The sequence below is a fragment of the Cibotium barometz genome, chromosome 9 (genome assembly GCF_041138505.1).
Source record: "Cibotium barometz isolate CiBa-2024 chromosome 9, ASM4113850v1, whole genome shotgun sequence".
NCBI lineage: Eukaryota > Viridiplantae > Streptophyta > Polypodiopsida > Cyatheales > Cibotiaceae > Cibotium > Cibotium barometz.
The window spans coordinates 13,878,304-13,890,504 of NC_141054.1; the positions used below are offsets into that span (position 1 = coordinate 13,878,304).

The following is a 12,201-nucleotide window of genomic DNA, read 5'->3' on the forward strand; positions in this document are numbered from 1 at the left end:
AAGCATTTCAGGTGCGTTTTGAGGCTCATTCGCATGCTTTAAGGTTTTCGCAGACATCTCAGGGAAGTGTGTTTGATTTTGGGTATTCTTCATATAGTAAAAGTAGCATTTAGTGTGCAAATAGGGCCATTGTCATCTTCGACGTTGCAACTTTGAGCTCATCTTCAATAGGTTCAATAGCATTGTCAAAATTATCATCGATTTCTACATTCTTGCTAAGTATCACTTCCACACTCTACACTCTACAATTTTTCATACACTTTGCAAGTTTCCATCGCCATCAATAATCTACGAGTAGATGAGGTTAAAGCTCGACAAGAGGAGACACAAGTAGCAAGGTTGTGCACCCCTTGTGACATGCAGGCAACATAAACTACACAAAATGTTTTTGCACTGGTTCTCAATCATCAAGAACATCTTCTCATCCACATTCAAGAAAATTCATGACACCAGATCATACACATCCATGGCTTGTGCACACTGCACTTCCTGTGCACTGTACTTTTTGACTTGAATAGGTCTTTAAGCATTACAACCCGAACTGTTTTCTTGCAATTACATGTGCACTGCAAGACATCTTGCAAATAAATTCTATGACTGTATGGACTAGTCCAATCATCACTCTACATTCCACCTTTCAAACTATGCATGTATATTCCAAGAACCCATCCATCAATGCAAGGTTTTCATTATGACAGTCTTTTGTGGTTTGAATCCCACTTGCCTTGGTGAAAAATATGCATTTTTAAAGCAAGACATTCTAATGGCCTCTTTTGATTGGAAAACCGATGGAGTAATGGTCTTCAACCCCATGTTATTCCTTGGAAGAGTTTTCAATTGTCTAATGTCATTTCTTAAGTGCTATGAGAGATGCTTCATTCCATTCTCTCTCCTCCAAGTAAGTACGACTTTTGTGACCGATGTGAGTGGTGTTTGTGGATATACCTCAATTAAGGCACAATACTCGACCGTACATGCTTAGTACCCTGCTTTGAACATTGATGTGTGAGAGAGAGAGAGAGAGAGAGAGAGAGCTAAAGTGAGACAGAAAGTTTTACTTCATGCATTAGCCTACACATCATGCACTTATAGCTGAATGGTGATTTTGTATATGGAGTAGCTAAAATCATAATTTTCATAAGTATCATCCTCCAAACTTTAATAGGTTCAAAAAGAGTTGTCTTTCAATTGATGGAGAAGATGAAACGATTCTAATCCCGTTGCATGCAAACGTGTCTCATGCTTTAAGCCCCCAAAACCTGCGTTGGACTCTCAGCAAAAATTCCACATAATTAAAAGCCTACATATGTTCTAGCGTATTTCTGGAATTTTGATTACTTTGAACCAGCCAAACATTAAGTGAAGAATACAAATGTTTAAGAGCTGGCAAGGTATTAAACATCCCCCTTTTGCATCTCCGTTAAGAAGATTAGATTAAGGACAATCACCTTTCAATGGGCTCAGAAAGTTCAAAGAAGTACCTAAAAAGGAATCACATACAACGAAGAGGTAATTTTACAAAGAAAGCAAACAGAAATTGGACGACGGTACATAGATACTGAAATACACCTGCACATCTTTATAATGTGCATAGTCCACCCTTCATGTGATTATCTTTAAGGCTGTCCTGTTGAAGGGTGCTATATGATACAACTGAATGAGATCGATGTGGAGAATTGTGCGATGCTGTGTAACAAAACACCTCATTTCCAATACAAGATTCCACTTGCTATGCAGACTTGCACACCAATCAGTACTTGTGCTGTCCTCATTTCCTGGAAAGTGAGGACTCGCAAGAAATTGAATGATGGTAAATAACTACCGAAATACACCTCTACATCTTTATAATGCACATAGTCTTTAAGGCTGTCCTGCTTAAGGGTGCTATATGATACAACTGAAGGTCAACGCCTCCTCTCATTTTCTAATACAAGATTCCACTTGCCATGCACAACTCCCACAGCAATCAGTACTAGTGCTGTCCTCATTTCCTGGAATGTGACGACTCACAAGAACCTAGGCTTGGCAATATTCCTCAAAACAAAAAATCCTGCTCCCATCAGTTTTTTTTTTTAGTCCAATCGAAGAACCTCAACTTCGGCACTGAAGACAATCAGAGATTTTATATCAATGTTTGCAAAGCTCAAGCACAATGAAGTATGCGAGCACGCCAAAGCTGAAAATTCCAACTGTAAAAGCCTAGAGCTCATGTTAGTGTTTAAATGTACAAGTGAGCAAGGAAAAGACCCCAAGCTGAAAATTCCAACGGTAAAAGCCTAGAGCTCATGTTTAGATGTCTAAATGTACAAGTGAGCAAGGAAAAGACCCCAAGCTGCTTTTACAACCGTAGAAACAAATGAAAAGAATGGGATCTGCACATCACAGTTGTGGGCCAGCAGAGCATCAATCTCATTATCAAATCGATCTTTAGGCTCCCCAGAATCAGCTTTTCCGATACCTGCCTGATGCCAAGGCCATTGAAATTCTGCTGAAGCTGATGTGTCAGATGCCCTCTGCTAACCTGTCAATGTCTCCGCAGAAGGCTGATACAATGCTGATAGAATGTGGATGTGTCTTTCAGAAAGCTTTTCATCCTCGCCATGACTGTCAGAACCGGGGATGGCAGCAGGTCAGCCATTCCATACTGGAAACAGGTTGCTGCTGCCACTGTGTCCCATTTTCCAGGACAGAACAGCCATTCCCTAATACAAACAGTTGGTGCCAAGCTGAAATCATCTTCGGTTTATGATGCCTTCATCAAGAATTTTAAAGCAACATTTTTGGGCATATGTTCAAGAAAGTGCAAATGCAACTGCTTTTAAGCTGTACCACAGAAGAGGATAATCAAGTTGCCTTTTGAAAATTCTTATTTAACCCAAGAATACAAGTGTCAGTTCACACAAAATGCCCTGTTCTTCGTGAGCATCAAAATTGTGCTTCTCCGCTTATGTTACTCCTGTGATGTGAGAACTTCACTAAAAACAGGCTTGCTGCCGAATAATTATTCTGCAAGACGACCTTCAAATGAAAAATGTAGAGGAAGATGGCATCCATTCTCTATGTTTGTCACTACTCCCGCAACCATGGAGTCATGGTTTGTTCCCACTCACATAATTCACCCTCTTTGAACCATAATCCTGAACAATCAAAAACAATATGCATGATCAATTCCTTCAAAATATATGGGAGAGGTTTCATCATTTTCACAAGGCCCCTCGGGAAAAAATAGAGCACAGATTGAGCTTACCAATTTCACGAGCTCCATTTTCAGGGCTGTCACTTCCATGAATAACATTCCTGAGAAATCAAACAAGTCAAAAAAATTTCTAGAATAGCAGATATTGGGCAAATTTCCCCCCCCCCCCCCCCCTTTTTCCCTTCTCCCCATTCTCCCAATGCGTGCCATTAAACACCTTGAATCACATATGCAGTGTGTGTATGATTACCTCCCAACTTCAATGCCCAAATCTCCACGAATCGTGCCGGGTTCGGCTAGTAAAGGATTTGTCACACCAATAAGTTTCCTGGCAGAAGCCACCACGCCTGGACCTTCCAATGCCTGCAAAACAAGAAGTTACCAGCACAGAATCCTTCATCGAAAAATTGTGGAACAATTTGGAGTTGGCGTAACCATCACCTTCAACTACAAGCAAAATTAAAAGCCCATGACAAAAACTAGGACAAGTTGCATAGCTTGACATTTTGCATACCAGACATACAACTGGCCCAGATGTGATGTACTTCACGAGCTTAGAGAAAAACGGCTTAGAACTCAAGTCCTTATAGTGTTCCTGCATTTTTTGGTAAAAATTCCATGATGGTATCAGGCTTCTGAGACCTTGAATCCAAACCATAAGGCTTACACTTGCATTGAAGAGATGGCACCAATAGCTGCAACGCAAGTCTAAGCCTATGCTTGCTTCAATGGAGACCACACTATAATATAGAGAGCAAGCAGAGTAGATAACCATGGGACCAGACCTCTGCGAGCTCAGTTGGGCAGCTGAAAAGCTTGAGGCCCTTTATCACAAATCCTTTTCGCTCAAACCTTGATATGATCTCTCCCACCTTTTATTCAGAGAAAAATCAGAATCCAATGAGAGCATGACATTGCTGCACAAACCTACAGCAACATACCAGGCCCCTTTGCACTCCATCTGGCTTCACCATAACGTATGACCTTTCAACTGAACCCTGCGAATGAAAACAAGTGTAAAGATAAGTAACAACTTTGATCTTAACTTCCAGGTTTTTAAGTGTAGAGAGATCAATACATGCATGCATTACACCCCCAACCATACAAACAAATAAGAATTTATGTACATGAATGCAACACACCCCAAACATACAAACGAATAGAATGTCAGATTCCACTTTACTTTCTATCCAGTTTTCACCCATTCCCTGACGTGCTGGAGATGAAAACCTCTCTAAGTTGAAAGTTTACACCATGGATGCCTAGCATGGGTTCCTAGATGACGTGTATAGATAGAAAGGCATGCATGTTACACATGCATACATACATACTCATATTCATACATACCAACCATACATATACACATGCATAATTGCATGTAAATAGTAAACTTCAATGCATACCCTACATACATTAAAGTTCTTATATAAACATAACCTAAATTTATACAGGGTCTTACATATGTATGCATACATTAAAGTTCTTATATAAACATAACCTAAATTTATACAGGGTCTTACATATGTATGCATACATTTAATCATAAATATGTAGCTATACACATTCCCACGTACACAACTTATGCAACTGCATCATACCCATTCATATATGCATAGATAAATGCAGACATTCACGCACACCCTACATACATGCCTATATTTATTTTTACACACCCTGGGTTCTTAAACATACATGCGCACATACCCTGCATTAATCTCTAATATACATCAATTCCGACATGCATACATATAGCATGTTCGCTTCCCTGAAATCTCAAGCCTGATTGTGACGAAATGCGAAGCGATTCTGAGAAGCTAAGTCAAAATTCGGCTACAAAATGTCTGGAAAAAACAAGCAGAAGAGAGAGAAAGGGGAGACACCTCAGATGCTTGGACTCGGAAGGGGCCTGGACGTTGCTTGATGGGGGGCGACGAGAAGGAGGAAGCACCATGCAAGGTGCGAAGCTTGGCGTGGAAGGTGCTGTTGGCACTGGCGAGGCGCAGAAGAGAGGAGTTGCTGCAGGCGAGGCGGGGCCGTGGCGGATTCGTACAACAACAAGACGAAGACGATGAAGAAGAGAACAATGCAGCTATCCCCGCCATCGAGCTGCAAGCCATCGAGCCCGTGCGTAGAGCCTTGGCGTCTTCTCTGAACTCGAATCACATACAACAAGAAGACAACATAGGCAACGGGTTCCTGTGTACGTGTAGAGCTTCAATCCTCGTGTAGGGCTCATTACTATCTCTCATTTCATTTCATTTCATTTCGTGAGACTATCACTCGCATGACATGCCTTGTGTATTTTTCAAACTTATTTTTTAGGAAACATCTTCATTTTTTTATGAAATTGGAAAAATGAAGAAAATAATCATACTTTGGGAAATTTTACTTTATCATTGCATTTTTTTTCAACCAGCTAAACTCCTTTAGAGAAGCTCTCCATGAACTGTTTTGATTTTTCGAGGGCCTAAAGGATAAGTTGAGGCTTCCCTTTCCCTAACACCGAGTTGTGGTGTAATCGCCTTTCCTTCATCAAAATCTTCGATCAAAGTTTAATAGGTTTGTAAAATAGACTAAATGCCATTTTTTTTGAAGCACACAAGTTCGATATTAATGAGCAACATGATTGCACGGTCATTTTTTAGCCAAATACACACTAAATTTTAAAGGTGAAACTTGAAAAGTACTACTATTTTACATCTAAAATGCACCAAAACGAGTATGATAGCCATTAAAAAACATGCATAATAGTCATGAAATCCGAACTAAGGCTGTGAATGCAACCTTAGGATAAAGGCACAACAAATACAATGATGTTAGAACTTGCTTCTTGGCATCCCCCTTTTTAATAATGTTGATACTAGATAAATCAAGATTCTTCATATAAAAAGTTGACATGTGCTACTATCTATAGCTAGTTCATATCGCTTGTGTCCTTTTACTCCTCCCTCCTCTATCCTCTAGAGAGTAATCTACGTTATTAATGACTCTAAGAAGGTTTGCAAGATGCTTCTATGACATTTGACTGAATCCTACTTATTTTCTTTCTTATCAAGCTTCTTCTTCTATATCGGTGCATTATTTTTCAGCCAGCTAAATTCCTTTTAGAGAAGCTCTCCATGAACTTTTTCAAGGGGCTAAAGGATAAGTTGAGGCTACCCTTTTCCAAACATTGGTTGTGGTGTAACCGCATTTCCTTAATCAAAATCCTATAAATGGCCAATTTTACAACTAAAAATGTTCGATTTTTATTAGTTTTCTTCAATCAAAGTTCAATAGGTTTATGAAATAAACTAAATGTCATAGCTCAATATTGATGCGCGGCATGATTTCATGGTCATTGTAGCCAAATATACTTGAAGAGCACTATAGTTTTTGCATTCAAAATGCCCCAAAACGAGCATGATAGCCATACAAAAACATCCATAACAATCACAAAATCTGGGCCAAGGCTGTGAATCCAGCGTTAGGATATGGGCACAACAAATACAATGATGTTAGAATTTTCTTACTAGCATCCCCCTTTTTAATAACATTGATACTACTTGATAAATAAAGCTTCTTCATATGAAAAGTTAACATGTGCTAGTATGGTTAGTTGACATTACTTGTGTTCTTTTACTCCTCCCTCCCATATCCTTGAATCTAGAGAGCAATCTAGGTTGTTGGTGACTCTAAGAAGGTTTGTAAGATGCTTCTATGGTGTTTAACTCTAAGAAGGTTTGTAAGATGCTTCTATGGTGTTTAACTCTCAAATGAGATAATCCTACTTATTTCCTTTTCTTATAAGCTCCTTCTTTCATTTTTTGGTAGGTGTTCTTATATGTGGCCTTTAACCTATGTATCATGTGTGATGTGTTTCATGTCAACTAAAATTATTTTAAAGATATGTAGGAGCTTGAATTTGAGAATTGTATATCATGTCTTCAAGTCTTCACCTCTTTGCAAAAAAAAAAGTTTTTCTTATAGCTCTCTATTAATTGGTCACCACCTAGCTGAGGGGTTAAAATCTCAATCATGTGGGAGGTCACTTCAGTAAATTGCCCACTGCTTATTACTGCAAATACTATTCAAGTTTTGTCCAACTTTCAAATAGTCAACTGAGCCACTAACCAATCCAAGTCTTCCCCTGTAGTGCTCTTGACTGTGTAATAGCCAGGTTGATCCTATCTACCATAGATAAGGCAGCCCCTAGAATCACACAAAGCAACTTGCACCCCAAATTTGACTTCCCCCTAGTGCGCTTAACCATGTAATAGCCACATTGATGCTCTCTACCATAGACAAGGCGACCCCTAGAATCACACAAAGCAACTTGCACACCAAATTTGACCTTCTCAAACCTCAATTCTAGCCATACCACTTCAATGATTAGACTCTCCGCCCGCCAACTTACTATGCAAAAATAATAAAAATAAAAAGGTATCTTATCTATACCCTAACATATGCATTAATATTCAAGCATGTCAAATTTCTTTTGCAAGAGCTATGACATCACCAAGAAAACCTCTATCTACTCGATAAACACTGGTCCATTTATACAGGCATAAACAAGTTTAAAAAACCACTACCCCAAGGGATATCTACATGAAATAGAAGACTACCTTGTGACTGTATAAGGTAGGAAATGCCTCATATAGAACTCACACTACACACCATACTCACACACATGTGCAAGAGAGAGAGAGAGAGAGAGAGAGAGAGAGAGAGAGAGAGAAACACTGCTCCATAACCAAATAATCAACCATCACCATACAACGATAAGGCAAATTGTTGGTCCCATTTTGGATTAACAAAGATGCTTCTCCATTTGAGAACATTAATAAGTGTTATGTAAAGGCACCATAAAGGTTGTACATTATGAGATACAAGCCAGCTAAGGCTTTAGTTAATAAGCTTTGGGCACCCAATTGTGAATAAGGGCCAGTTGTATATAAGGCAATTTTCTCATAATGAAAAGACACAATCTCCCTTGTGCTATGAGAGCTCTTGTCTTGTCTTGTGTATGAGAGAGAGAGAGAGAGAGAGAGAGAGAGTACTTTAATGCATGTGCCTCTTCCATGCTTGTGTGTATGGGAGAGTGGGAGGACGATTGCCTTGCATTGTGGTGTGAGTGACTACGTGGTGACAGAGTGGAGGTGGAGATTGGAGGATTGGAGCTTCCAAAAGCGAGCTTGGAGAGCCTCAAGGGACGTGAGCTCGAAGCATTGGTAAGTACCCTACAATGGTTGTGTTATCTATTGCTTCTTCCGATTGTGAATGTGTGGAGTTCTCTTAGGAGGTGCACGTAGACCTCCTTTACATGGATGTCTATGATATGGGAGAGTTCTTCATGAAAGCTTGCCAAGCAAGACTTGATTAGAAATATCAAGAGTGATTATGAGTTATGCACAATTAGGGCTCATAGTCATCTTATATACTCTTGCCCATATTCACACACACTTATTATTATTTTGGCCCCTACATTAGACCACCATGCCCATGGCCCCTTTTATGCCTTAGAACTTGATTACAAACCATCCCCTCCCATAGGCTTTGTCCTTGAAAACCTTATAACATCTAGACATTCCATATGGGTTAGATATTCATGTGTAAGTGCTCAGCACCATAACCACATAACATAAGAGTGAGTGACATGCCAAATCAACATAGGAGAGCATCCACATATGAGTCATGGATGTGAATCATCTCCAACTGCTGAAAACTACATCTCCAACTGCTGAAAACTACATCTCACATAAGAGTGAGTGACATGCCAAATCAACATAGGAGAGCATCCACATATGAGTCATGGATGTGAATCATCTCCAACTACTGAAAACTACATCTCACACCTTCAAAATACCCCCAAACTTACTCCCTAGATAGTACCTATATCATTTTTGTGTTTCTACCATGAAACAACCATTGTTTCTTCCATCTTCTTAGAGCTCCAGCTCCCATTATGCAAGATTCACTATTGCCTTTGCATTCTGAAAGTGCATTGTGAAAAACTATGTAGATAAGGTTTGTGTGGAAGGGACGAAATTAGAGTAGTTGTGGAAAATTGTGTGTGTGGAAGTGTGGGTGAGTACTTGGTATTGCTTAAAGGAGAGCTACACTTGGATTTTCTTTCGATTTTGTTGATTTCGTTACCAATTTTGCTATCGTGAGGTAGAAGTTGGTAACACTCTTTTTTGTGTTTCCAAAAAATAAAATCATCACGAAAATCACAAAAACAAGGAGCCATTGGTTGTGTTGGGGTGACTTGCATTACATTCCTTTTGCCAGGCACAACCTTTATGGATCCTTTAGGCATGGAAATCATACTCTATATCAATCAAAACATCATTATGTTGACTCGACTAGTAATGCGTGAAAGTGTAGGAAAGCATTTCATGACGTGAAACGCATTGCATTTCACGACGTGAAACACTTTCTGCCACCATTAGCATAGGAAATTTTGGGATTGCCTTACTAAAGTTAGTGCGTCTTATCTTGACAACTGACACAAGGAAACGGAAAAGTCTTATCTCGTGAAAGTGCAATGAAACATTTCACGGCGTGAAACACATTGCATTTCACGACGTGAAACACAGTCTGCCATTTCACGACGTGAAACGTAGTATGCTATTTCATATAGATCTGCCATTTCACGACGTGAAAAGGGTTGTTCATGGAGTAAAGGATTGTCAGACCAGAGGTAAGAGAGGGTCATAAGTGCACTATAGGAGTCTCCCCAACTCAGATTAATGCAATTCTAAACCAAAAATTTGAAGCGTGAAACATAAGTTGTTCACAGCGTGAAATACATTTCATGACATGAAACACACTCTGCCATTTCTCGACATGAAATGTAGTTTGCTATTTCACGACATGAAATGTCAGTCCGACAGAAATCCAAGAATAACAATTCAAGTACTGAGTTAGCCTATTGAATCATATTCTCATGCACTTGAGGTAAGCGAAACTTATTGGAGATGACCTTACCCCCAATGATAGTGCATCTAATCACCCAGGTTCTTCCTATTAGAGAAGTGTTGGTTCAGGTCGCTAGGCGAGCACTCAATTGAGTGTTGCAGCTTGGAGAAATATGTAGAAACTAATAGCAAAGAATCCATGGAAGAAGGATTAAGGTTCTCCAGACTTGGAGAGGAAGCGATGGCATAGATATGCGGTAATGCCTATGGAATTCTTAGTTCCAAGCCCAAGTATTGTGGTACAAGAAAGGCTTATAGAAAATGCATTATCCGAGAGGTTGATTAACTTAGAAAAACTTAATGAAACTTGGCTTATTGCATCGCATGGGCTTATGGTCGAGAAAAAATGGAGAAAACATTGGTTTGACCATAACCTAAACCACAAAGAACTAGAAAAGGGGGACCTTGTCCTCATGTATGATGTTGGAAGCATCAAGAAAAAGAAATTGAAATATAGAGGGTTAGGACCTTTTAGAGTGTCTGAGGTCACCCCTCAAGGGTCAGTCCGAATCGAAACCATCGATGGGGTAGAAATGGAGGGGTATATAAACAGAAGTAAGCTGAAAAGATATTATGGACCCTTGACCCAAGAAATGCTCGCACAAGAGCATGTTCTGAAATAAAAGAAAGAGCTAGCAAAAGAAAAAATCAGACAAGCTCAAGAGGAAGCCAAGGCAAGGGAAGCCAAAACAGAACAGAGACTCCAAGGCAAAACGCTACATGTAAACATGGCTTCACTCACCTTGCTTGAAGAGGATGACCTGGATATTGAGCCTGCACGACATGTATCTACAAAGGGTAGTCAAACAAAGAGCATTGCATTGATTGATATACGGGATCAAGTCATAAGTTAATTTCCTATGAAACATGGGTAGCTCTAAACAAACCCCACCTTGAATGCACAAGCTCGTAGTGTGCATCTATTAGTTATGCAAACAATGGGATTTTTGAATGTTAACATCTCCATTAGAAATAATTACTTGGTTGGGAAGGTATTTGTTATGCCTACAGGAACAATGGAAGAGGAGATGATTCTAGGAGACGATCCTGGATTTGCAACATCCAATGGGAAAGATGGATAGTACAACTCAACGATGGCAATGACACCATGACGATCCCATTATGGAGTCCCTTGAATAAGGGAAAGCAGGCAATTACATGCGACATGGAACCGCCAATGCCAAGCAAAACGGAAGAATCCACAGAATAGGCATCCGCCTCAAACTAGGATCACCACTCAAGAAGACCACTCAAGAAGACCAGGATCACCACTCAAGAAGACCACAAAAAAAGCACTATAATACAACAATGGGTTTCCAAATCGCACCTTCAAGCCCAAGGACACTATGATAATGACAAAACCTCATGGGTGTCAGGGCAGAGAAACAAAGCTCCATGCAAGAGCTAAGGGAATCAAACCAGGGAGAGAAAGTAGCAACCAAGCGCATCCAAAAACCACTTGGCATTCAAAAGAGGTGGGTAAGGAAAGACTTACTAGTAGCACAAGGCTACTATCAAGGAACTGCAAAAGTATGGGTACCAAAGGACAACCCAAGATCAAGTGTAGTGTTCACCTCCAAAAGAATAGAAGAGAGCCATAGGCAAAAGTAGAATTAAAGCCCAAATATATCAAGTGTCAAGACAACATCAAAATTAGTATGGAGGAAGAAAGCCATTCACCCAAGTAAACAAGGGAGAGCAACACCTCCAACGTCACCCCAAAAAAAGATCAAGTAGAACCAAGTTCTAGACAATGGAAATGCTGAAAAGTGAACCCAGATGCATAGAAAACACAACAGGTCCACGAAGATTTGGTAGATATACTTCTCCACTGGGTGGAAAGGAAACTAAGGAGTTCTTACTCATAACTAAAGCGTCTACAACAACACATACCCACAAGCTCCAAAGTATAGACTTGGTTCCCATGGCAATAAGAAACAGGGAGGGTGACATAAAGTACCTAGATACCAAATCAATCACTTCAATTTTCAATGGGTACAAGGCAAATGGTTAAGAATTCACGTTGTGAACTGTCTACCCCATTTC

At 39.8% G+C, this 12,201-nt stretch overlaps 1 protein-coding gene across 1 annotated transcript; it reads right to left on the minus strand.

The window, feature by feature from the left end:
* Window positions 1–2,254: 2,254 nt before the first annotated feature.
* Window positions 2,255–5,422, minus strand: LOC147635278 (uncharacterized). The gene is made up of 7 exons (XM_086802514.1): window positions 5,077–5,422; window positions 4,138–4,194; window positions 3,982–4,068; window positions 3,711–3,791; window positions 3,447–3,559; window positions 3,248–3,297; window positions 2,255–3,137 (listed from the first exon to the last, which is right to left on the minus strand). The coding sequence occupies exons 1-7, from the start codon at window positions 5,311–5,313 to the stop codon at window positions 3,070–3,072; spliced, it is 693 nt and encodes a 230-aa protein (XP_086658640.1). The 5' UTR covers window positions 5,314–5,422; the 3' UTR covers window positions 2,255–3,069.
* Between the last annotated feature and the right edge of the window lie 6,779 nt (window positions 5,423–12,201).